Source organism: Schistocerca gregaria, chromosome X, assembly GCF_023897955.1.
Source record: "Schistocerca gregaria isolate iqSchGreg1 chromosome X, iqSchGreg1.2, whole genome shotgun sequence".
In the NCBI taxonomy this organism is placed as follows: Eukaryota; Metazoa; Arthropoda; class Insecta; order Orthoptera; family Acrididae; genus Schistocerca; species Schistocerca gregaria.
In genome coordinates this window covers 492,797,287-492,824,879 of record NC_064931.1, presented here as the reverse complement: position 1 = coordinate 492,824,879, position 27,593 = coordinate 492,797,287, and the positions used below count along the sequence as shown (strand labels likewise).

The 27,593-nt window shown below is 41.8% G+C and overlaps 1 protein-coding gene across 1 annotated transcript in view; it reads right to left on the bottom strand.

The window, feature by feature from the left end:
• Positions 1 to 20,573, bottom strand: part of LOC126298468 (dedicator of cytokinesis protein 7) — a 241,019-nt gene extending 220,446 nt beyond the window's left edge. Inside the window, exon 1 of the mRNA XM_049989801.1 lies at positions 20,258 to 20,573. Coding sequence (XP_049845758.1) covers positions 20,258 to 20,298 — 41 coding nt within the window. The 5' untranslated portion in view covers positions 20,299 to 20,573. The remainder of the gene's footprint in view (positions 1 to 20,257) is intronic.
• Between the last annotated feature and the right edge of the window lie 7,020 nt (positions 20,574 to 27,593).

Here is a 27,593-nt window from a genome sequence, read left to right as displayed (position 1 = left end):
GAAGCATTAGAAGTTCTATTTTGAGTCAAAGTGCAAGCTCTGATCACATAAGAACGAGGAATGAACCACCCTGACATTCAACCTAAGTGACTTCGGGAAACTGTACAAAATCTAAACATGGAAGCCTGGACAGGGATTTGGAAACAATCTCTTCTGAACGGGATATCCATGAATTAACCACTATGGTAAAGAAATATGAATGTATGTCACAAACTCCGAGGAGGAAATGGCACACTGTAAAGATGTGTGATACAAAATTTTTGTTATATCCTTGGAAATCTACTGTTGTAAATGCTACAATATGATGGACATTCAAATGGCATTTTTGTCATTTTCCAGACTGAGGAATACACAATGTCTAGTTTCTGTAAGAAACTCATCTCTGTTAAATGCTTCGGTTTGGCTCACATTATTAAGTGTAAAGTAATACCTTCAGAACTAAAACTAAAGGTGGGTGCAAAACAGGTGAGGTTTGAAGCACACAAATCATAACATACAGAGGATCATATTCTGGGTACAGCATTCCATGGTTCTTGAAGCTAGATAATGCAGAGGAGCCTGAGTGGCATTATTAGGTGGATAAAACTAAGGACTAGTGCTGGTGGACCTGGAAAGATAGTTAAAAAACAAGATACATAATGGAGAGGCAGAATGAACAAATAGAACAACCAAAATTAAATCTTCTTCACCATGTTGCTACAGGGAGTAAAGAGTAGAATGGGTTCTATTGCCTGTGCTGTACCTGCGGAAAAGGAAGATGATAAAAACACATTAAATCATGAGGTGTTAAAAAACTGACATTGCATTAGAAAGCAGTTTGACAGAGAGAGCACAAAGTGGTGTGGGGTTATTGCTTAAAAGACAGTGCCCAGTAAATAATCTAAATGAACCATGGACCTTGCTGTTGGTGTGGAGGCTTGCGTGTCTCTGTGATACAGATAGCCATACCGTAGGTGAAACCACAACGGAGGGGTATCTGTTGAGAGGCCAGACAAACGTGTGGTTCCTGAAGAGGGGTAGCAGCCTTTTCAGTAGTTGCAAGGGCAACAGTCTGGATGATTGACTGATCTGGCCTTGTAACAATAACCAAAACGGCCTTGCTGTGCTGGTACTGCGAACGGCTGAAAGCAAGGAGAAACTACGGCCGTAATTTTCCCCGAGGGCATGCAGCTTTACTGTATGATTAAATGGTGATGGTGTCCTCTTGGGGAAAATATTTCGGAGGTAAAATAGTCCCCCATTCGGATCTCCGGGCGGGGACTACTCAAGAGGATGGTCGTTATCAGGAGAAAGAAAACTGGTGTTCTACGGATCGGAGCGTGGAATGTCAGATCCCTTAATCGAGCAGGTAGGTTAGAAAATTTAAAAAGGGAAATGGATAGGTTAAAGTTAGATATAGTAGGAATTAGTGGAGTTCGGTGGCAGGAGGAACAAGACTTTTGGTCAGGTGACTACAGCGTTATAAACACAAAATCAAATAGGGGTAATGCATGAGTAGGTTTAATAATGAATAGGAAAATAGGAATGCGGGTAAGCTACTACAAACAGCATAGTGAACGCATTATTGTGGCCAAAATAGATACGAAGCCCACATCTACTACAGTAGTACAAGTTTATATGCCAACTAGCTCTGCAGATGACGAAGAAATTGAAGAAATGTATGATCAAATAAAAGAAATTATTCAGATAGTGAAGGGAGACGAAAATTTAATAGTCATGGGTGACTGTAATTCAGGTGTAGGAAAAGGGAGAGAAGGAAATGTAGTAGGTGGATATGGATTGGGGCTAAGAAATGAAAGAGGAAGCTGCTTGGTAGAATTTTGCACAGAGCACAACTTAATCATTGCTAACACTTGGTTTAAGAATCATGAAAGAAGGTGGTATATATGGAAGAACCCTGGTGATACTAAAAGGTATCAGATAGATTATATAATGGTAAGACAGAGATTTAGGAACCAGGTTTTAAATTGTAAGACATTTCCAGGGGCAGATGTGGACTCTGACCACAATCTATTGGTTATGACCTGTAGATTAAAACTGAAGAAACTGCAAAAAGGTGGGAATTTAAGGAGATGGGACCTGGATAAACTGAAAGAACCAGAGGTTGCACAGTGTTTCAGGGAGAGCATAAGGGAACAATTGACAGGAATGGGGGAAAGAAATACAGTAGAAGAAGAATGGGTAGCTTTGAGGGATGAAGTAGTGAAGGCAGCACAGGATCAAGTAGGTAAAAAGACAAGGGCTAGTAGAAAACCTTGGGTAACAGAAGAAATATTGAATTTAATTGATGAAAGGAGAAAATATAAAAATGCAATAAATGAAGCAGGCAAAAAGGAATACAAACGTCTCAAAAATGAGATCGATAGGAAGTGTAAAATGGCTAAGCAGCGATGGCTAGAGGACAAATGTAAGGATGTAGAGGCTTATCTCAGTAGGGGTAAGATAGATACTGCCTACAGGAAAATTAAAGAGACCTTTGGAGATAAGAGAACCACTTGTATGAACATCAAGAGCTCAGATGGAAACCCAGTTCTAAGCAAAGAAGGGAAAGCAGAAAGGTGGAAGGAGTATATAGAGGGTCTATACAAGGGCGATGTACTTGAGGACAATATTATGGAAATGGAAGAGGATGTAGAAGAAGATGAAATGGGAGATACGATACTAAGTGAAGAGTTTGACAGGGCACTGAAAGACCTGAGTCGAAACAAGGCCCCTGGAGTAGACAACATTCCATTGGAACTACTGATGGCCTTGGGAGAGCCAGTCCTGACAAAACTCTACCATCTGGTGAGCAAGATGTATGAAAAAGGCGAAATACCCTCAGACTTCAAGAAGAATATAATAATTCCAATTCCAGAGAAAGCAGGTGTTGACAGATGTGAAAATTACTGAACTATCAGTTTAATAAACCACAGCTGCAAAATACTAACACAAATTCTTTACAGGCGAATGGAAAAACTAGTAGAAGCCGACCTCGGGGAAGATCAGTTTGGATTCCGTAGAAATACTGGAACACGTGAGGCAATACTGACCTTACGACTTATCTTAGAAGAAAGATTAAGGAAAGGCAAACCTACGTTTCTAGCATTTGTAGACTTAGAGAAAGCTTTTGACAATGTTGATTGGAATACTCTCTTTCAAATTCTAAAGGTGGCAGGTGTAAAATACAGTGAGCGAAAGGCTATTTACAATTTGTACAGAAACCAGATGGCAGTTATAAGACTCGAGGGACATGAAAGGGAAGCAGTGGTTGGGAAGGGAGTGAGACAGGGTTGTAGCCTCTCACCGATGTTATTCAATCTGAGCAAGCAGTAAAGGAAACAAAAGAAAATTCGGAGTAGGTATTAAAATTCATGGAGAAGAAATAAAAACTTTGAGGTTCGCCGACGACATTGTAATTCTGTCAGAGACAGCAAAGGACTTGGAAGAGCAGTTGAATGGAATGGACAGTTTCTTGAGAGGGGTATATAAGATGAACATCAACAAAAGCAAAACGAGGATAATGGAATGTAGTCGAATTAAGTCGCGTGATGCTGAGGGAATTAGATTAGGAAATGAGACATTTAAAGTAGTAAAGGAGTTTTGCTATTTGGGGAGCAAAATAACTGATGATGGTCGAAGTAGATAGGATATAAAATGTAGACCGGCAATGGCAAGGAAAGCGTTTCTAGAGAAGAGAAATTTGTTAACATCAAGTATAGATTTAAGTGTCAGGAAGTCGTTTCTGAAAGTATTTGTATGGAGTGTAGCCATGTATGGAAGTGAAACATGGACGATAAATAGTTTCAACAAGAAGAGAATAGAAGCTTTCGAAATGTGGTGCTACAGAAGAATGCTGTAGATTAGATGGGTAGATCACATAACTAATGAGGAGGTATTGAATAGGATTGGGGAGAAGAGGAGTTTGTGGCACAACTTGACTAGAAGAAGGGATCGGTTGGTAGGACATGTTCTGAGGCATCAAGGGATCACCAATTTAGTATTGGAGGGCAGCGTGGAGGGTAAAAATCGTAGAGGGAGACCAAGAGATGAGTACATCAAGCAGATTCAGAAGGATGTAGGTTGCAGTAGGTACTGGGAGATGAAGAAGCTTGCACAGGATAGAGTAGCATGGAGAGCTGCATCAAACCAGTCTCAGGACTGAAGACAACAACAACAACAACAACAACAACAGAATTATCTCTTCATAATGACTTGGATAAGTTCCTGAAGCTGTAAGGGAGGGATTAATGTCCCCAAATTTGGTCATGTAGATATGACAATTGTTAGTGGCAGACCAACAGAATGTTCCTACATATAGCAACACACAGACCATCCAAGGGAAGAAAATAGCTTAGAGGATTAGATAGTAGAATTGCAGCCTTAGCAGCATACTCATTCCATGTATATGTAAAGGAGAACATTGTGCCACAATGCAGACCAGTAGCAATAGTTCGGACACTCTCAAACATGCACACATAACTGGACTGTTGGGGAACGCACCAGAGGTCAAACAGATTTTGCAATGATGAGTCATGTTAAGTTGATTTAAAACTGACAGTCATATAGGTCAACATACACTAATCATCATAGAAAGAGCTGTGCCCACAGGGGCTCGATCGATCCACTACAAACTGGGAGAGTATCTCACACACTATCAGCTATATCATTGATTAAATTTGTACGCTCAGCCATGCACTCGGGGAATGTGTGTGGGGCCATGATGTCCTGCCCACTGGTTGACATAAGAGGGCCTGAAACACCCATGCTGACTAATAAAACAGTGGACAGCATCACTAAAGCATCACCCGCACATGCACCATGACCAGGAAACACGTTCGACAATGGGTTGCCCAGCTAGACTAGTCCAAGAGGAGCCAAATCATGTGGCTGCAAGAGGCAGGGTGGTCCTATCATTGTACTGCTTGCCAGACAGGTCCTATAAAAACCACCATTGCCCATTGTTATCAGTAATGGATACAGGAAGGAATTTATGCATGACAGACAGGATATGGATGTCTGGCCTGCATCACAAGGAGGGTGCATGTGTGAACAGATCCAATGGCAATGATAGGGCCATACAATGGGCTGTTCTGCATTCTATACAAAATCTTTTAAGTGCTAGTACCACTGCCAGTAGGTTACATGATGCAGGGCTTACTGCACAGTGATCTTTATGATGCCTGCCATTCACACCAATGCAGAGTCCTGCACAACTCATCTGGTGTTGGAAAAGGCAGACGTGGGACCCTGAACACTAGCAGTGGGCCACCTTCAGTGACGAGTTCCACTTCTGCTTGTAAGGCGATGACCACTGGGTCTGAATCTGGAGCCGCAAAGGAGAGCACCACCAAGAAGTGTTTGTAGTCTCTCATCACATGTCCCACCAGCCTCGTGTGATGGTGTGGGGATTGATATCCTATGGTGCCCATTCACTGTTAGCTTTTCTAATGGGTTCAGTGACGGCCACAAAGTACATGGAGAAGGTCCTGTGAGTGGTGGCTCCACCATTCGCAAACACCCACCCCCATGCTCAATTTCAACTCGTCAATGCTTGTCCTCATACTACTGTCATCTCCCGAGTGTGCCTTGCAGCTGGGGACACACTGCCAAGGCTAGCCACATTGCCTGATGCCTCCCTGGTCAAGGATGTGTGGAGTACTATAGCCCATGTCATCAGAGCTCCACCTCCATCCACCAATCTGTCAGAAGTGCATGCTCAGGTGCCACGTGATGGAGTGTAACAGGACTACACCCAAGACCTGTATGACTCCATCCCATGACGTTTGGATGCTTGAATTTGCAACCATAGGTGACTTACGCCACATTAACATGCACATTTTGCGGCTGTGACGAGCAGTAAATGTTAGTCTTTCAAAGTTAAAAGTGTAATCATTTTGTACTTGTGGTACAATCTAGCTGCCTGCCAACAGTGATCACAATCTGCCTTGTCCTTCTAGGTCCAGCTCTTTTTATAACAATTAGTGTACTATACACATGTAGTTTAGCACTGAATGGACCAAAAATCAATACAAATGAAAAAGGACTGTCCAGTTTGCTCCCATGAGGTGCCACTTAGAATGTGTAGGACATTCTGTAGACAGATACAACATGCTGCCTGGTAAGATAGATATCAGAAGTGATTCTGACAAATGGAACAACAGTAGAAATTACATATTAGGATGGTAGAAGCTATTGAATATGCTCCATGGATAGAGATGTTTGAGATTACACTGAAGCTGCCAGTCAAGTAAACAGGTCCACTGAGAGCTGCAACAGACTGTGAAACCACGGCCAAACAGAGTGCCTGAGATGCCTGACAGGAGATGATCAACAATAGGGTTGACTGCTATGGAAAAGAAAGTTGGTTGGTTGGTGGTTAAAAGACTAAACAATGAGGGGTTACCAGTGACTTGATCAAGAGCTAATGCATGTGGAGTTAGCGACATCTGCGAAAGTTTGATTAGATTATGAAAGTACAGGGGTTGGACAAAAACATAGAAAAATCATAAGAAATGTATGCTCGAACATAAATGCACATGCTAGCCAACTCTGCAGGTCGTGCTGTTGTATTTGACCACAGACAGCACCTGTGCAATGTCCTCAATATGCTGCAAGTGTCAATCGTTGTCAGGACGGTGTTCTGTGTAGTTGTGAGTGCATTATATTGGAACTAAATGAATTTGAATGTGAGAAAATTGTTGGTGCTCATATGCTGGGTGCTTCTGTAATCAAGGTGTTTCAAGAGACAACGTATTGAAAATTTATACTGCATTCAGGGAAAGTGGAAAAACATCACACTCTAAGTGAGTGTTGAGTGACTGTGATGGATGGTCATCAAAGAGGATTGTGACAACAAATAATACAATAACAACTGCAAAAGACATTGTAGAAATGAATGCTGCATGTGTGAACCCTGTTAGCACCAAAATAACATGAAGGGAGCTTCATAAACAGAGCATTGCAGGGCGAGCTGGAATTCCAAAACCACTCATCAATGATACAAATGCCCATAACAGGAAAAGTGGCGGTTAAGCTATAAAACCTCGATGGAAGAAAGTCATTCGGTCGGATGAGCCTTGTTTCACACTATTTCCAAATTCTGGTACAGTTTACGCCCCAAGAGTGAAAAAAAATGGTGCGGGGTCAGTAATGATTTCGGTAGTCATATTGTGGTAGCCTATGGGATCCACAGTTACTCTACAAGGTTATTTTACTGCCAACGATTATGTGACTATTCAGGTTGATTAGGTGCGTCCCGCTGTACAACGTCTGATCCACGGTGGTGATGCTGTATTCCAAGATGACAAGGACCCTGCTCACACAGCTTGCGTCATTCAGGACTGCTTTCGTGAGCACAAGGATTAACTCTCACATCTCTCCTGGCCACAACGATCACAACATCTCAATATTATTGAGCCCTTCTCATCTACTTTGGAGAAAAGGTGTATAATCACTATCCACCTGTGTCATAACAACCTGAATTTGCCACTATTTTGCAGGAAGAATAGTATAAGATTCTCTTGAAAACCATGCAGAACTTGTATTTATCCGTTTCTTGAATGACAGCAATTTTCCTACAAAGTATTGGGCATGGTGATGTGAAGTGTTTGCAGCATTTCCATATTTTTGTTCACTCTCTGTATGTAGGAGTGGTAAAACAGACACTAAAAGCAATTTAGGTTGGTTGGTTTTGGGGAAGGAGACCAGACAGTGAGGTTGTCGGTCTTATAGGATTAGGGAAGGACGGGGAAGGAAGCTGGCTGTGCCCTTTGAAAGGAACCATCCCGGCATTTGCCTGGAGCAATTTAGGGAAATCACGGAAAACCTAAATCAGGATGGCTGGACACGGGATTGAACCGTCGTCCTCCCGAATGCGAGTCCAGTGTCTAACCACTAGCAATTTAGGTGCCAGAACTGAGAAATAAATTCAGAGGTACCAGTACAGAGACAAGAGGTGTCCCAAGGCTCATCTGCGGTGAGAGAAACCACACTCACAACTAACCCTGCCCAACCTGATTAAGAGGAAAGACAGTAAAAAGTGCCATCTAACAACAAGATACATAACAGTGGAAATAAGAAGGCTAAAAATATAATTGACATCAGTTGGACTGACAATAATAACACAAGGAGAAAGAAATAATCTGGTCAGCAGCAGGATAGCACCAGGCAAGTGTGCCCGGGGGCTCTGCATGTGATGGGGGTCATCCCTCCCATAACCATCCCACACCCAATCTGTTAAAGCTGAAGTGTTAAAGTGGGGCACAACACCTACAGTTCATTGGCGTGCTACCTCTAAAATGGAAAACAAGGCGTGACAGAGAAAGGGTGTAGCTGATTCCAACAGTAATTAAAACAGAGTAAAAGAGGGATGACTGAGGCAGCTGGCAAATGAGGTAGGGTCACAGGTCTCCCAGATCAAGCAAGTGATGGGAGATGCCCCGACCCCAACCACTATCCCCTGTCCCGAATGTAGTTTAAAACATTATAGCTTCGGATAAAAACTACTTTCACAGAGAAAATGGAGAACCATTTCAATTGTCCATAAGTTATCCTTCAACATCAGAGGCAAACAATCCAGGAGGTCATGCTTAGTGTGGAGAGCTAGAAGAGGGGGGGGGGGGGGGGAGGGGAGGGGACATTCAAGCATAATTTGAACTACTGTTTGTAAGGCTCCACCACATGCCGGGTGGCTCACTGCATAAAATAAAACTGGAGAGGTGACTGATTCGAAGGCACAATAGGGTGGTGGATTCCTTCTGGTTGGACTGGATGGATGAGTGCCCTGCAGTACCAATCTCCTTTATAATGCAGAATTTATTAGTAGAGGTGGTAGTCCACCAAATGTTCCTCCATCTCTAAAGAGACATCTTATTTGCAACTGCAAATCTGTAACTGGGATGATAAAAGCAGATGTAGGGTGAGTAATTGCTTCTCTAGCCAAATGGTCAGCCAATTCTTTGCATGGGATACCCACAAGACCTGGGAATCAGAGAAAGACAACTGAGCTGGTTGCACAACTAAGGACAGAGGGAAGAGTTTCAATAGCAGATATTGTTGGGAGACTGGGGTAATATCAATCAATGGACTGAAGATGATTATTGAGTCACTATAAATTAAATCATGATTGAGTGAACACTGCTTAATAAAATGTAGGGCTCTATTAATTGCTATGAGCTCTGCTATAAAAACTCTACACATTCCCGGCAACAAATGTTGTTCCTGACTGGTGGGAAATGTAGAAGCATATTCTATCCTCTCCATTGTTTTAGAGCTATCAGTGTAAATGACAGCAGCATCCTGACAGTTCTGAAAAACAGAGGAACAGAAGCCACAAGGTCATGAAGGTGACAAACTTAAGGAGCTTGAAACAGACTGGTCCTAATTAGTGGTCTGGGTAACAACCCTGGCCAGGGAGAAAGGGGGTCATTGGGAGCACATTCTAAAGTGGTTGGTTGGCGATCTTGGCAGAAGGCCATGAAACACAGTCCAACTTTAATCCCACCCAAGGGCGGGTGTCAGGGGTTGATGTATGCAAAAAGAATGTGATACGATGGATGATTAGGAAATTGTCAGATGCTGATGGCAAAAGTGAGCAAGGACTGGTACCACAGATTCTGAAGAGGGAAGACCCTACTTTGGCTAAGAGACTGTCTAAATGAATAGTATGGAAGGTGGAAGTGCCAATGATGGAATGTGTCCAGTGATTTCCAAGGTGAAGGGACCAATGAGGCATAAACCTGACAACCATAGTCCAATAAGCATGCAACCAGGGCTCATTAAATATAGAAGAGAGTAGCACAATATGCACTCTGAGAAGTGTGGGCAGAGTGTGTTAAGCTTTCATATGCAACTACTCTTTAATTGATGAATATGGAGCAGCTATGTCTGTTTTTTTTTCTTTTTTTTATCAAAGAGGAGTCCCAAAACTTGGCCCTGAGCAACAACATCTAAGTGTTGGGTACCCAAGTAGAATTATATGTCAAGACATACCATGGTACAATGACAGAATTGTATGACTCACATTTCTTGTGGAAGAGAATTGGAAGTCATTAGAAAGGATCCAAGTGGAGGCCCTTGGATGGTGTGCTGGAGCTGGCATTTAGCCAAGGCTACAGATTTGAGCCTATACCAAATGTAAAACTTGTCAACATACAGTGCAGGTATGACCAATGGTCCTAGGGAGGTCACTAGTCCATTGATGGCAATGAGGAAGAGAGTAACAGCTGTGAGATGTATCAACTCTTTTTTAATTCAAAACAACTGGTGGGGTAAAAATTGGTGAATAAAAACCAGTAGGGAGTCTCAAAAGTCCCAGTCACGGAAGGTTTGTAAAATGTGATGGTGCCAATCAATGTTGTATGTCTTATAAAGGTCAAAAGAGACCATTGGCATTTAGAAACATGACTGTCAGATTGCTGTTTCCTACCTAACCACATGACCAGTTGCCTATCATACCTCCCAGAAATGACACTGAAAAGGAGACAAAGATCCCAGAGGAGAATTCAGCATAATCATCTGGCTACCATCCTTGCAGAGCACATAGGTGAGGCTAATCAGTCAGCTGCTGTTGATGGATGTTGGGATTTTGTCTGGATTAAGGACTGAGGCAATGATACTATCTCATCATTGCAAAGGGAAACCACCTTCTAGCCAAATGCTGTTTAAGCCACTGAGTAGATGGAACATTTTAGTAACATTCATTCAGATGTTGGATCATTTGGTTATAAACTGAATTGTGACCTGGGGTAATATCATGTAACAAGTCAAGAGCCTGAAGCATTTCTAGATCAGTGAAAGGTTCATTACATAATTCAGCCTGGCAGGGGGGGAAGGACAGGAAGATGTCTTCAACTTGACACTTATGCGATGGAAAGGTAGACGGGTAAGAAGAGGATGCCAATGGTGTTGCTAAGTGAACTTAAGGGTGTTCAGCAAGAACTGACACTTCAGTAAAAATACAGCACTGAAGGAAGAGACCAGGGACACTTTTTGATCTTGCGGCCCAGAAAACCATGGATCTTGGCCCACACATGGAATGAAGGGGAAGACACTACCAAAGAGGGGGTATAACACTATCAGTATTCCTTCTTAATGCATTTACTTAGACAGCAAGTCTTAGCATGAACCCACTTGAAAATGAGGAAGGTGGTCTGTGGAGGAAGCCACCTTGGATGTTGCAGGACCCTTTGAGGATCTTGACACTGTTGTAATGTCTTTGGTCCACCATGACATCAGCCAGTGGCAGAAAGCACCTGCAGAAAGGGGAACAGCAGCTCCAGCAGTGCAGGTAATGGCATCGAAGACATATCCCACAATCTTGTGGATACAGCACAGGTGTTCAATTGCCACTTGGCTCTTTGAATAGCACAATATGGTAACTTGTCCATTGGGAAGTGACAAGGAAGGTAAAGGCTCACCAAAATGAAGTCAATTCCACAAAAATTGTTGTCTGGTGGCTGTGTGATTTCTGGAGATAGGGTTCTCAAGAGTCATCCTTGTCACCAGTAGATGCTGGAGGAGGAAGCTGCTTCTCCAGCTGACAGCAGGGAGTGCTACCCGAAGATGGTGCTCCATGAACCATGAGAAGGGCAGGCCTATCAGCATCATAGTCAAGTTCATTTTCACTATTACCAGATGTCAATATCAAGAGAGTAAATATACCAGATACAACTGATGACCTGGCCACAGTAGCAGCAAAGTTTGATATCACTGAGATCAGATACAAATGATCATATTTTTTGAGTTTCAAAATATCAAAGACGATTTGTGACATCCAGTTCCTGTATTTAGCATTCCTTAGTAGGTTAGCACAGTTTATGGATTGGGGAAGGTGGTCATTCCCATAACTGATACACAAAGGTGGTAGACAAGATGGTTAATTTTCATAAATTGGTTAGCCACAGTCTCCACAAATGAGGTTGTAAGTACATCATGAAGTTGTATGTCCAAAGTGCAAGCATTTAAAACATCGCATCAGGTGTGGGAAACATGGCTTCACATCACAGCAGTAACACACGATCTTGATCTTTTCTGGGTGTGAATCCCCTTCAAATGTGAGGAGAAATGCACTGGTGTCTACCTTGTCAATCTAGTGGCCCACAACATACACAACATTCAAAGTGGATCCCTTGTCTCTTTAAGTGTTTGCGCAGTTCTTTGTTTGTCTGCAGCATAAGGTCCCAGTGAAAGATGAATCCCTGTACCATATTAAGGTTCTTATGGGGTGTGGTGGTAACAGGTGCATCACCAAATTGTTAATACACAGTAAAGGCCAGGACTGTGTACAATTTGCTGTCTTAACTAAGATGGAACTACTTTGCAAAATCCTAAGAGAAGAGAGTTCACCAACTATGTTTTCAATTTTCTCCACAAAACACATTGGTTTAGTAGAGGGGCAGGACCAACCATTTGTTTGGGTGCAAATCAGTAACTGTTCACAAGAAGTTTGGTTTCGTTTTCCTCCCATAGCACAGTCAAGGAGGTAAAGTTCTAGGATCATAAAAATCAGCACTAAATTGTGGTCCACCTGAAGACACTGCTGGGACCTCATGGCCACTGGCTGCTACCTTTGCTCGTTTCATGATCCCAAATCTCTGCCATGATGCTGCCTACTCCAAATGAGAGTTCTCGTCACAGATGTCATCCAGCCAGAGCAAAGGCTACCTAGCATTATGGCCAATGCTTGAAGTCCCATGCCTGCAAATGGACACCACTGTTCGGCACATGTGGTGTGGTGTCAGCTTGGGCATCAACAATGCAATCCCTGTGTGGTCAATGGGCTACCAGTGTACGGGTATGTAACGACCCCACCCACATGGATTCACTACCATGCTTGGCAGGCGCAACCTTCCTCACATAGCCTACACAATCTGTAAAAAAACTGAAAAAGGTGGACGTAAACCCAGAAGTGGGAAATGAACACAAATTAAAAGAAATAACTGGCACAAAATTAAGGAACAATGTGGGTCAAATCCGAATTGACATCCTATGAGTGAGGTACGCAGTCAGCAGGGAACTTGTCCTAGATAATTAGTCAGAGAGGAGATATAGTCAGAGAGTAAAACTGCAGCACAGGAAAGGAACAAGTCCTCCAATGGCTTGGGACTACACACTTGCCACACACATACAAGAGTTGCGAGCCCCTGTGGAGTATGACAAATAATGTTAAGCTCAGCACGAGCCATGAGGTACATCGTTCTGAATAAAATTCCTCAACAGAGCTGAATATATGCATACATTAAAAAGACTCCATTCTTTTAAAAACTCATGAATGAAATGAGGCAGGCAGCCTCAGAAGCCTTATCTGTACCAGAAGCCTTATCTGTGCATTGTATGGATGATACTCGTATTTCAGCACAGTCTTAGGCCTTTTCCGCATCAAAACATACAGCTACAATGTTGCACTGTTGCAGAAAGTTTTACAGAGCAATGCCTATGGAAACCACATATGATATTTGTTAGCAATTTCTGAGACTCAAGTCACCTTACCGGCAACCCACTGATCATTTGTTTCGTCACTTTGCAGACACTACTGGAGAGGGACATGGAATAGTAGCTGCAAGAAAGGTAACTGTCCTTACCAGGCTTAGAAACAGGGATTATGGTGGCTCCTCACTAATGTATAGGAAATGTGCTGTGCTTCCAAATATGATTGTATGTATGGATGAGAAACTGCTTGCCATAAGGAGATAGGTGTTACAACACCTGAATGTGAATTATATCTGGTCATGGGTTGTGTTAATGAAAGAGCACGCACCAGCTTCCTTCCATTAAAAATTGTGTTACAGCATTCACAATTATGAGAATTGAATGAGATCTCCTGAGCCACTACTGCTCGTCTCTGAGGTATGAAGGCAGGAAGGTAAAGTGTGGAGTTTAAGATCCCAGTACCAACCAAAGACGTTTGTTATATTGACAGAATCCACAATGATATCCTTAGAAATGGTCATATCGGGTATAGCAGAAACAATTTTTTTTTTTGTCAAAAACACAGCAAAATTTTCCACACAGAAGTGGGAGTACAATTAACAAGAGTGATCCAAGCGGTTGTTTTGCTGTTTCTGAAAATTCAATGGCTCTCTGTAGACATTTGTTGATAATGGATTCAGTTCCACACTGTGTGGTGTCATTAAAAAACACACAGACTTTGTGTCTGCATGTGAACCATGACTCAGCATTCCTTAGTCCACTGGACAAGCAAGGTTTGTTGCAAGAAGGAAAGTGTTAAGCGTGCGAAACTTTAATCAGCAATAAAGATCACATTTGTAAAGTACTCTACCTGGTAATCACTGCTGTGGAATTGTTGTTTCTCAAATGATGCCAATGAGAAACAGGGCCAACTTTAGAAATCTGCCATCATCTTATGTATGGAATGTAAGTGAATTACACACAGGTAATGGCCTCTTGAGTGTGCATCTGAGACAATAGAATACTCTAGACAGAGGACAACCTGTGTGCTGCAGGAGGAGATACCCATATGTGACGCTGAATGAGTAGAAGCTGAAATAGATGTTGGATGTGGTTTCGCAAGTGTTGAAAAGGAGAATATTAAGCTGGTCCACAATATATGCGAGGAGCATGGCTCACATAGGCCTACAGGCTCTGGGAGAGCCCCAAATGGTATGATGGGCACTGCAGTCACCGTGCAGCAAGAAATGTGTTAGGAGCTGAGTGATAAGCCATAGTACATCAGCCCTGATGAGAAGTGACATGGGTGTCTAGATGTCACACAAGAACATGTAATACTGGAAACAAAATGTTCACAGCAACAGCTTGTAACTGGGTGTTCAATTGAATGATTTAACCATGGATAGTGTTTAAGATGAGCATCATTACACCACTGCAAGCTGAAGTTCCCTCCAAGATACATAAAGTTAAAGAGTGAAGCATAAAAGATCAGTGCAGTCTCAAGAGTGTATTTTCGCAGGCATAAAACAGCTGAGGATTGTGAATGTAATAGCAGCTGCAGCTCTGCTCTACGCAATGTGCAGCCACATACACCCCACTGAAGGACAGCTATATTTCAGGATGAGAGATGTACAATGTGGTAGTTGTAATTTCTGTGGTAGCTTTGGGGTTCCTCAATTTGTATGCATTCAACTACTGGATTGAGGAGGAGGATCATCCTGCTCCACTATTTCTTCAGAGGTGGGGTTTTCCTCCCCAGGCTTATTAGCTGTATCTAAGGCAGAGAATCAGTTGGTAATTCACACCAATGAAGTGGACGTTGGCTGCACAATGTCTTTGCATGGTGCTGCCTTTGTGGAGTATCTCTGAGATGGTGACAGGGAAGAACATTTCTCTCTGCCTTTTCATTTCCTTCCACGATTGTTGGGCAAGGGTCTGCACCTCTGCTGGGCTGAAGTAAGCAAAAAATTCGTCTCAGTACTGTTACATCTTAAATTTACACTCCTCTGTATGAATCATAAGAAACTTCCTGTGCGTGGCTGAAGGTTGTACAGAATATTGTGCAGGTACAACAGTGGCAATTGAGAGTGCTACTTTTGCACTTAGGGATTTTACAATTGTGATACTACACTGGAGGCTGCAGATGAGTATGTCAATACCTATGGTGAGTGACCTTCAACAATGAAAAGTATAAGGTCCTTCACATGAGTACTAAAAAAACACATTAAATTTTGGTTACACAGACTTAAAGGCTGTTGATTCAACTGAATACCTAGGGATGATAATAATTGGTAACTTAAACTGGAACCATCACTCAGAAAATGATGGAGTGGCAAACAAAAGACTGTTTCATCTGTAGAACACTTACAAGGCACAACAAATCTAGTAAAGAGACTGCTTACACTACACTTATCTGTCCTCTTCTGGAGTACTGTTGCACGGCAAGAGATCCTTACCAGAGAGATTCGATGGAGGACATGGCAAAAGTTCAAATAAGGGCAACTTTTTTTTGTATTATTGTGGAATAGTGGGGAGAGAGGGAGAGAGGGAGGGAGAGAGAGAGAGAGAGAGAGAGAGAGAGAGAGAGAGAGAGAGAGAGAGAGAGAGAGAGAGAGAGAGAGAGAGAGAGAGAGCACATGAGGTGGGTGGCAGTAATTAAAACAAAGGCATTTTTTGTTGTGACAAAACATTTTCATGAAATTTCAGTCACCATCTTCCTCCTTTGTAAGTGAAAATATTTTGTTGACTCTCACCTACACATAAAGAAATGACCATCCTAATAAAATAATAGAAATCAGAGTTCAAATTAAAACATTTAGGTGTTCATTTTTTCCACATTGTTCAGGAGTGTAAAAGCAAAGAAAAAAGGAAAATGGTTCTATGAACCATCTGCCGAGCACTTACATGTGAATCATAGAGAAGTCAGATGTAGGCCCTGTTTTTGGTCACAGCATAGTAAGAATAGTGCTGTGAATGCCAGACAGTGGTATGGAAGGCTTTCGGTTGACAAATACTTCCCGAGCAACAGTGAGACCTTTTACCATTACATAGACCATTCATTGAGGTAAAAAGTAAGGCAGTCATCAATCTAAAGATTGTTTTGAACATGCCAGTGCTTTACTCAGCATCGTCCTATTGGAGGTGGTATGTCACTGCCTCCCACTGATCTTCAAATTTACTTACCCAGCCAGCTACAGGGAGATCTACAGTTTAACACAGATTCTGAACCTGGGTGTGGAACTTGGCATTTTTCACATCAACAAACACTGTCAGAGGCAAAAGAAGGGGTAAGTGACAGATAAAAATCCTAGGATTAATTGGCGACACATAGTATACACAGGACAAAGTTACATGGTCTCCTGTACAGTTAATGTACTGGGGGAAGGGAGTGGGCAATCTCCCTAATGTGCATCTCTCCCACAAGTTAGTTGCATTTTTAAAGGACATGTGAGTACGGCTGAAACATTACATTGATAGCAATATATCAGGTTTGGTATACAGGATCTTAAACCCCATGGACTGCACTGAACTTTGATGAGGGTTCCTTCGTGCAAGAGTAAGGAACAGGGTGAGGGTAGGCACTAATTTATTATCTACCTTCTTCATAACCCATTGTACTGCTTTTATGCCCTGATTGAAAAGGTAACCTTGGATTTCCTCCTTGATCAGACTGTCAAGCCACTGGGTAGTAATAAACACACACGAGTAATCTAGTGTGCGATGGACCTCTACACGAACAGGGCATACACATAGGAGAGTAGCTCGCAATAGTGTTTGAGCCTAAATGGCACTGTCTGTGTCAATTAACATGGTTCTGTTATAAAGGTGGGAATATGACTTCAGTGAGCCTGAAATTGTGTCCATTCCCTGCTGAATGACAAACAAGACTGACTTTAACAAAACTCTAACCTCCTTCCACGTGTGACACTATGTACTAACTGGATGGTTTATCATTTCCTTGGGTTAATTACAGTTCTGTTTGTTGGATGGAGGCTGACTAGATTGGTTTGATGTATTCATCGCATCTTGAACCCCCACAATTGCTAACATATCTGGGGGTGTATTCCTTCATTCTGGGAGTGCTCACATAGGGGTACTAAACCTTCTTAGATGAGTGTTCATACCAATTGAACTTCAGACAAAGGGATCAACTGGGGACTGGAAAGACACCAGCTCAGACAACCACCCTTCCCTTATTACCATGGAATATGTGTGAGCCTTATGTGTCAACCCAAGAGGTGGGAATTGTGTGTTACCCAGTGATCCTTTAGGTGTCAAATACATCAGCCACCCATCAGGAACACACAGGAAGGAAGATAGGCAAAAAGGAAACCAAATGGCAGAGTGGAGGAAGAATGTAAGAAGTCAGTGAACAAGAAAAGAAAGACAGCCTGTGCATAAAGATAGTACAATGTGGTGTCACAAGTGAGCACAGAGGACCTGCCAACAAAGACGGAAGCAGAAAAGTAGGTCTGACATGGGGAAGGGGAAGCAGTTTATTAGCTCCTTGGAGAGGATTTAGGGAAGTTACAGAAAATCTAAATCTGCATGAAATTTCTTAAATGCACCAAAATGAATATATCAATACAGATGAAGTCAATGATAATGCAATGATATGAAAACACGCAAATGCAAACTGCTTAGGTATGCTGAACCTGCTATGTAATGATTATGTAGTGTGTAGTGACAACTGAAAATTGGTGTCAGATCAGGACTTTAACCTTGATTTCTCACGATTTGGTGGTGGTGGTTGTTAGTGTTTAACGTCCCGTCAACAACGAGGTCATTAGAGACGGAGCGCAAGCTCGGGTGAGGGAAGGAAATCGGCCGAGCCCTTTCAAAGGAACCATCCTGGCATTTGCCTGAAACGATTTAGGGAAATCATGGAAAACCTAAATCAGGATGGCTGGAGACGGGATTGAACCGTCGTCCTCCCGAATGCAAGTCCAGTGTGCTAACCACTGCGCCACCTCGCTCGGTCTCACTTTTTGTGAACAGTCATCACAACCATTAGGCCACCTTGGTATGTCTAAGCATCACTCACCATTCAGCCTAGGACCTTTTCTATACAACACCACAATTGTAATATGATGCTTAAGTGTTCCGTAATGAAAATCAAAGACCTCTTCGCATAAGAAACAATGACATGATCATCTGTGATAAAGACAAAAACTGAAATCAAATAGCTCCAAGTTTTGTTTATTTCAATCCCACAAATGACTGCTAGGGCAGTCCATTAGGCTCATCTTCGGATCTACTGAAAAGTTACATTGCAGAGTGACATGGACTTCAGACATGTTGCTCTGTAACAATTTTTTCTTTCTTTTATGAATCTTACGTTGGGTATAATAAAAAAAGTTGTGGATTGTGATTGGTTATGCTTGGTACACTAGAAAAAAGCACTCTCACATTGACTGAACTATGTGACAATATAAATTATGTTACTGATTTTACAGATTGAGTCTAAGCCAAAAATATCCTCATTAATATATTGATTCAACGGGTGGAATGGAACATTTAATGCACTCTCAGCAACTGAAAGCCATTATCTATTTTTTTTTTTTTTTTTTTGTGGGCTTCAGCATTTACATTTTAGAATCCTGTGAAATATTCAGGCAAAGATTGAATTTAGAGTTCCAGGACTATATACATGTATCTGATAGTAGGCTGCAACTCATCATTCACCTACGGGAAAGGATATCTTTTAATGTGACCAAGATGTCTAGGAACTAACACATTTGAAGTGAAATGGTTTACAATAATGGAGTCTAGCCAGTCACAGATGCTACCACACACATCAAATATAGTTAACTGTCGTAGAACAAATTTTGGGTAAGAGAAGAAAATCAGTTGGTCTTTTCAGAGGAACCATTCTGGCATTCGTCAGACTCATTTGAGGGAGTCGCCAGAGAGGTAAGAGAAGAATAGCATGTAGCACTGTTTTTGAAAACTGCTGTTTGATACTTTAACCTCAAACATTCAGAAAGCTTGCCTTACAAAGACTGCAGCTAGCCACTAAGTACATATCTGATTGCTTAAATGTTTCTCGTGAAAACATTTGCACATATATCTTAAATTTACTTGGAGTTTCAGGTAGTACAAATGAGACTCAATTCATTTTATGGTCTACAGATCCAACAGTCTCAGCTTCAAGCCTTGGACAGTCCATGGCTTTACTCCTCTGTCACTTAGTGCTTCTTTCAGTTCTGAAAATGAACTGTGTGTATAAAAATGCCTCATGAAACCTTGGCTTGTTGCCCATACCAATCAGCATATCCCCAAACAACTGGCACAGTAAATCAGTTCTAAGGTTGAAGGATGACATGGGATACAACTTCCAACATGACCATGTACGCACTACAGTACGAGGGCCCAAGCAAAAATTAAGCACACTGTCACTGAACTGGAAATATCTACGAAAGAATAAAGAGGTAGACTTTCAATTGACAGAATCTGAAAGACTGTCTAATATAACTGTTACAATACTTCTAAATTATGCCTAAATAAGAGGGATAATGTAATAGGCGACACAACTTCTAGATTATGACGCGAGATTTCTTAAAACGGCAACATACTTGTCCAATATGTTATGGGAAGTTTATTATGGTACATCGTGTACTACATTTTAACACCAACTTCAGTCAAGAGAAATAGGGCGTTTAAATAACACCGAGATTTTACAAGAAAATTTAGGGTGTATAGTTAAACATCCACATAATAGTTATGAGCATTCGTGAAAGTTAATTAGATCAATGACTGAGAGAAATTACTTACGATATAGGCGCAAGTGTAACATACTACAAGGCGAAATGTAGAACTACAGACTTCATTAACAAATTTGTTTGCAGTCATTCTAGAGTAAACTTACTTTGACAATTTCTGTGCGAATGCCCGCTGAACACATGCCATGTTGTACTACACGCGAAAGAAACAATGAACATCACACTCTCAATTCGTGAGCGGCATATTAAATAAACGATGACGTTATTTCCCGTATGAGTTTATATGATTTACACTAAACTAAATAACAATTAAACTGAGCACTTGCCAATACGAAAAACTCCTTACGCGACATTCCTAATTTTAAAAAACTGTGGCTGCACAACCATTCAGTAAACCAGCGTCCCCAGTACCTCGCCCCTCTGTTTATATCACGCCCACAAACCAAACAACAGAACAGATGTATCTTTGTATATGATCTTTGACATAAACGCTGTTTTGACAGCATAGATATTATTTGTAACATTCGTCCAGAGATCACTGCGTTCGTATGATCAGTAAATATCTTCATGCCTGATCCAGTCAACCAATGGTCTGATCTCAGATCGGCAGTTTTAAACACTATCTTCCGAACTTCCTTATAACCATCAAAGTTCTATATCAGATCACTAGGATCAAAAACACTCATATTAAGTTAGGCCAGCCATGATAACATTGACAACAGCGAATAGGCCGATTCACACTTGACGGAACGCTACATCAGAACGTTCGACAATGAATTTCAAATGTCTTCGCAGCGCGGCAGCCGACCCGAGAGGACGTCTATGCGTCGGCGGGTCAATAGTACCGCGGCAGCCGAAGTGAGCGGACGGCCGTCAGCTAGAAAGCAGCCGTGCCGTCTGAAACAGTAAAACTGTCATAAAATCCACTCAAGCACTCTTGAGCTCAGCGGAAAAGAGTATTTGACTCAAAGCTCCCGCACCCTCGGTTGCACATTCCCCGGCGGGACTCTCTGATCCGTGGTAGGGCACGTCAATGCCAGAGGCCTGATCACATAGGATAAGCCTGCGTACTTTAGGCTTTTTTCTTCTTCCTACGCATTCTTGCACCGCGCATTGTACCTCGTTCAGATAAGCCGAAGGGACTCTCCACTTCTGTAGGACACACATTACACCTTTTCCCCTCGAGGAGAAAAGCAAAAGTATTGTGTATCCCTAAAAAGTCCTTACACCAGGGAGATGGCGAATTCCCCCAGCAGATCCCATCCTACCACCTGCAGTATGATGCATGCAACACAAATGATAGAGGTACCTGCTGTTCCTGTGAGCATCTCTGTCCCACTCGCCACTACTTAAGAGGTCATGGCCCTGGAATGGGAGTGCATTGTCCTATTGATGGCTGGCGACGACAAAGCTCAAACTGTAACACAAAAATCACACACACTAACTACTCCAACACTAATGAGTATGCCCTCTATCTCACCGATGAGGACGCCAGAGCCTGAAGAAGAAGAAGAAGATGATGATGATGATGGTTTATGGGACGCTCAACTGCGCAGTTATCAGCGCCCATACAAATTCCCAACCGTTGCCCAGTCCAATCTTGCCACTATCATGAATGAGGTTCACGCGGCTCCCCCCATCAGAGGTTCGAGTGCTCCCTCAGGCATGGGTGTGTGTGTTGTCCTTAGCGTAAGTTAGTTAAAGTTAGATTAAGTAGTGCATAAGCCTAGAGACCAATGACCTCAGCAGTTTGGTCCCATAGTCCTTACCGCAAATTTCCAAAATTTCCTTGAATGAGAATGAAATGGTGTGAGGACAACACAAACACCCAGTCATCTCGAGGCAGGTGAAAATCCCTGACCCCACCAGGAATCGAACATGGGACCCCGTGCTCGGGAAGCGAGAACGCGACCGCGAGACCACAGAGCCTGAAGAGCTCACACCAGAGTTATCAGGGCAAACAGAAAAACACGTACTTGAGACACCACCTGCATCAATTCTAAAACACCCACTCTCACTGATTAAGTCCCGGGAACTAAAATCACTGGCACTGAAGACCTCAGAGGAAGAAGAGACATATGAAGATGAACCATTGTAAGTCGCAGGTTCAGAGCGCAAACAGAAGAAAAACGCACTTACAAGTGAGCCCACGAACTTACAAGGCATCTGCCAAGTGCTCTTGCCAATATCCACAGTTTCAGCCGCTAGCACAATACACATGAGGGGTAACAACATGAACTACACTGTGTAAGTGCAAAATAACCACCAAACCCCCACTGCTGGTAACAAAACACAGATTGGTTTTCCTCCAGTCATCATTCACGACTATGGGGACCAAAGTACCTTCAACAAAGCATTCGCGAGAAGACACGCTAACACAAAATTCTATGGCAGAGAACAAAGCCTCACTGTATGTGGCAACAAAAGCTGAATACAAAGATTTACTTGACTTTCCTTAGGGAACGAGAGGAAAACACTACATGTTCAGAACTGGCGAAGAAAGAACACAGCAATTTGTGATAAAGAGAGCGGACATATGTATCCCAAATGTGACAGTACAAGAGGAGCTCATTGCCCTTAAGCACAAGCCTCATCATGGGTTTCTGGACACATAAAAAACGTACCCAACTGGCAGACATGGCCCACTCCTGCGACCTGCAGAAAGTATTCCATTCCACATGGCCGTGACTGTAGAAGTACATGAACTGCCACAGATAACCTAACAATGCCACGGCTTCCAGCCCAGCGATTTAGTCATGTAGCTAAATACTGCAGTCTGATACTCCATTGCCATAAATGTGTGCACAACCACACAATACAACAGTGGACACAGGGCCAAACAGATCAATGCAAATGTGCTGACTGTCGCAGGCAACATGTGACCAACTACAGAGTCAGAGGGTGTGATGTGTACAAAGAGGCCGGCCGCGGTGGCCGAGCGGTTCTAGGCGCTTTAGTCCGGAACTGGGGGACTGGTATGGTCGCAGGTTCGAATCCTGCATTGGGCATGGATGTGTGTGATGTCCTTAGGTTAGTTAGGTTTAAGTAGTTCTAAGTTCTAGGAGACTGATGACCTAAGATGTTAAATCCCATAGTGCTCAGAGCCATTTGAACCCTTTTTTGTACGAAGAGACGCTGAAGCGCAAAAACGTCAAAAATATCCAAGCAATCGTCAGACCAGCTCCAACTAATTGGACCCAGTTCAAGGAAATGGTTGATATTCATATCCCAGAGACACATGAAGCTATGCACGTCTATTGAAGAAATCAATGCTTCTGTCCTGGACGAAACGACTCACGCCGATCCAGTTCTTACACCACCACAACACTCAATAGCCCTGCCCCAGGAAATCCTGCCCCACATCTCAATCAGAAACCATTTCAGAAGATACTGGCAGAGTAACAGGTGCCCATTGTTCAAACTGCACATTAACAGGCTCGAGGGAATTATATGGGAGGAAATACAAACATTTAAAACTACATACTGGGACCAGAAAGTCGCTGGGCTGGATACCACTCGACCAGGCGCGTGGAATCTCGCACTACACAAAGGAGAAACACTACTTGTCTACTCTACAAGGACCGAACAGCCCTTCATACTCCGTGGAGGAGAAGCTAGAGCTCATGTGTAGAACACTTTCTGCGTCATTTATACCGAATGTGGGTCCCTCAGACCCAGAGTTCGCATTTAAAATGGACCAGGAGGTTACTCGACTTGTAGCCCAGCCTGCACTAGACGATATGAGACATACTAGTGCACACAAAATTACGTGGGCTATTAAGCACACCAAGGCTAGAAAAGCTCCTGGTCCTGATGGCATTCAAAACTACATCGTCCAGGAATTCACAGACAAAGCCATAGAATGTCTTATACACATCACAAATGTAATCCTATGACACTAACACTTCCCTGCCTGCTGAAAGGCGGCCAAGGTCCAAATGTTCAAGAAGCCAGGAAAAAACAACCCCTTCCCACAAAATTACCGATCTATCAGCTTGCTAAGCTCGCTCAGCAAGATTGTTGAGAAGGTAATATTGAAATATCTTACTAGGCAGTGTATCAACAATGACACCCCGAGACCGGAGCAATTCAGCTTCAGGAATCATCACTTTACAACACAACAACTCATATGCGTAACAGAACGTACAAAAAACGGCTACAATACCAACAAAACAACTTGAGCAGTGTTCCTAGACATCGTAAAAGCCTTCGATCAACTCTGGCACACTGACCTCATAAGCAAAACTTGCCGATGCTGGTTTCTCCGATGGACTGGTACATTTCATATATTTATATTTCTCTAACAGATGCTTCAACAGTGACATTCAGGGCAAACAGTCAACATGACGTGGTATACAAGCTGGAGTACCCCAAGGGAACATCCTGGGGTCCCTCTTATTTAACCTCTACATAAACGATCTACCATTTACATAAAATACGATGGTTGTCATTTATGCAGATGACACTGCCATCTTAGTGCGAGACTGGAAACTACATCAACTCACGACTACGGACTCCACTCAGAGCAGCCAATACTTGATTGGAAACAGGGCATGTTAAACATCGACAAGAGTGAGACAGTGCTGTTAACTCACAAACCGAAACAGCTGCACAAATACAATAATTGCTGACAAATCACACTACACACACGTCCAATACCAATACGTTTTCGTGAGAGAGTCAGGTACCTAGGCATCTGGGTGGACCGAAACCTAACATGGGGGGGGGGGGCATTAAGTCGCCAACCGAGCGCAGGCGAGGCTCAAACAACTTTACCCAATGCTCAACAGACAAAGTGACAAAGTACACTGAATATGATGGGGTTGAGGTCCATATACATTACACTGCTTAGATCCTTTATGATGTATGTAGCCCCAGTCTGGGGACAGGCAGCACCAACATGCCTGCGTCACCTGCAGGTCGTACAGAACAAGGTGCTACCTATCACAAGCAGTGCTCCATGATACACAAGCACTGTAGACCTTTACAATGAATACCACTTCGAGACTCTCTCAGAGGTATTCAAAAAGCATCGTGCACAACTATAGAGAAACTCAAGACACTCACACAACCCCTTCATCTGAATCTGGGAAACTACGAGCACAGCCATAGGTGGAAGCACAATCGTCCAAAGACACTCTTCAGTAGGGACACTTAACCTCCTATGAGAAAGTAAGCCACACAAACAAAGCAAATAATGGCGAACCCCTGCATCACAGTAAAGCTGACTGGCACAGTCAGATGAATCACAAAGTTGCTGAACCGGTCACAGCAGAGAAGCCAAATCTTGCACACTTAACACAAACAGAACCCACACTACCTCCTACAGTGTGCGATCGATTATGTGACCAATTGACCACTAATATGACGGCTATGGCTTTTTCAGGTATGCAGACAGTGCAGCTGGCCCAGGAGACATCGTCAGTGCCCAGCCCAGTAGAACTTCACGTCGATTCTGGTTGATACTCTATGACGGACCAAGGCTATGACACTGCTAGGGAGTGTAACACGATGCCCAATCACTAACTAATCTTACCCACACGTGATCTGTTGCAGATTGCTAGGAAACCCTCTACTGCTCTTAACACCCATCCAGACTGTTGCAGAGATTTTTTTTCCCCTTGGCACTTGTCTAGGCACTTCTTTTCCTCTGCCCTTAAACCTCTATTAATTATAGCTTTTCATACACTTCTATCACCTACATGGGCCCATGTTAGCATGTAATCGTACCTAGATGTGTGGACAATATCACGGCCCCACATCCAGTGAATTCATCGATTTGCAGCTGACAATATGAATGTGACAGTAGATCTACAGTCACCATGTCAGTGTGTGTGTGTGTGTGTGGGGGGGGGGGGCTCCACCCATAAAAAACCTAATTGCGCCACACACTACTATTACAGTGGTATGACTTAGTCAAACATCTCGCTTCTTTGGTGAGACCTTTGGTGCGCAAATGCTCACATCACATCTCTAACTCAGCTGACTTTATCTATAGACTGGGGGCTCTCAATCTAAGCAGTTATGACCGTTTTGTTAGCTTCGATGTGGTATAACGTTTTGCTAAGGTCCTTCATTTCTATGAACTTGAGTTCACATCTTTATAAAAACCTTCAGTTCATATATCATAAACAAAAGAATCAGTATTCATATAACATAAATCAATATTTTCACAATATTTCGTTTCATAAGATTGTAATGAAAATGATACATTTTTATTTTCGATATATGTAGAGCATTCATTCCACTATAAATTTTTTTATTAAACATAATGAATTGCTAAATTTTCTGAAAATACAGTAATATGTTCATAATTTGGGTTTGAAATGTAATTCATATATATTCTTGGATCTATTATGATTTTAAAAATTCACCTATTTTAACATTTTCTAGTTTTCCCAAACAATGATTTATTAATTATCTTGTAGAAACCTTTTTCAAAATCATTAGTTCCCTTTCATCTCATTTCTGTAGTAAAATCTATTCATCTTTACAGCCAATCTGATTTTTCGAATGATAAGATTCTATGAAGTCTCTTTGATTTTAATCCAAGATTTAAAGATCGTTTAAGATTCCTAGAATGTGAGACATATTTTTCTTTATCATTTAATGTTCTTATAATTTATTTCCTTCTTTAGGTGCTAAAGGTAAATCTTTATGTAAATCATGATATCTTCTTCCAAATTCTAAATCAACATCTAAAATAAAACCATATTTATAATTCTCTTCCATTTTAAGTATCTATACAGCATTGAAACATTTTGGTTCAACCCAACTGAAAATTTTAAATTGTAGAAATTGAGATATTGCGTAACCATATAAATCATTTGGATCTAAATATGCAATATAACTTGATTGTTTCGTCATCTTAAAATTTTTCACATATTGTTAGTAGATTTAGCATATCTTTTAATACTTTAAGCAATTCCACCTCGAATTCTCTTTTTAAGAAATAAAATCAAATCGTAATCATGTAATAAAGCTAATCTAACTTTTTTCATTCTTAACATAGAATCTCAAGATAATCCTTGAACTTGAAAATACAAAGATGGATCATATTTGTATGATTTAATACATGTATCTCTAATAATTTCAAAAAATCTGCCAAAATCAAAACATCATGATTTTTATATAATTTTGTATATTGATCTAAGTTTAATATTGAATTTTTCCCAAAGTGTTTTTGGTGTTTCATAATCGCCATCAGGAATATTATATTTATTAATTTTTAAATAAGATCGTTAGTTTTAGGTAATTTATTTTCTTGTAATTTTTCTTCAGAATGCATGCATTTCTAAGGACAAACTCCTTTTTTAATTATTAAACCTAATTGTACACCTTTAAAATATTTTGTTGCTTCTGTAAATTGCTCTTTTGTAAGATTGGAAGATAATTTATCAATACTTTAAGCCATAAATTTAAATGTTACTAAATCTAAAAGTTAATCCATCTTCAAGATGTTTACTAAAATAAATATTTCTT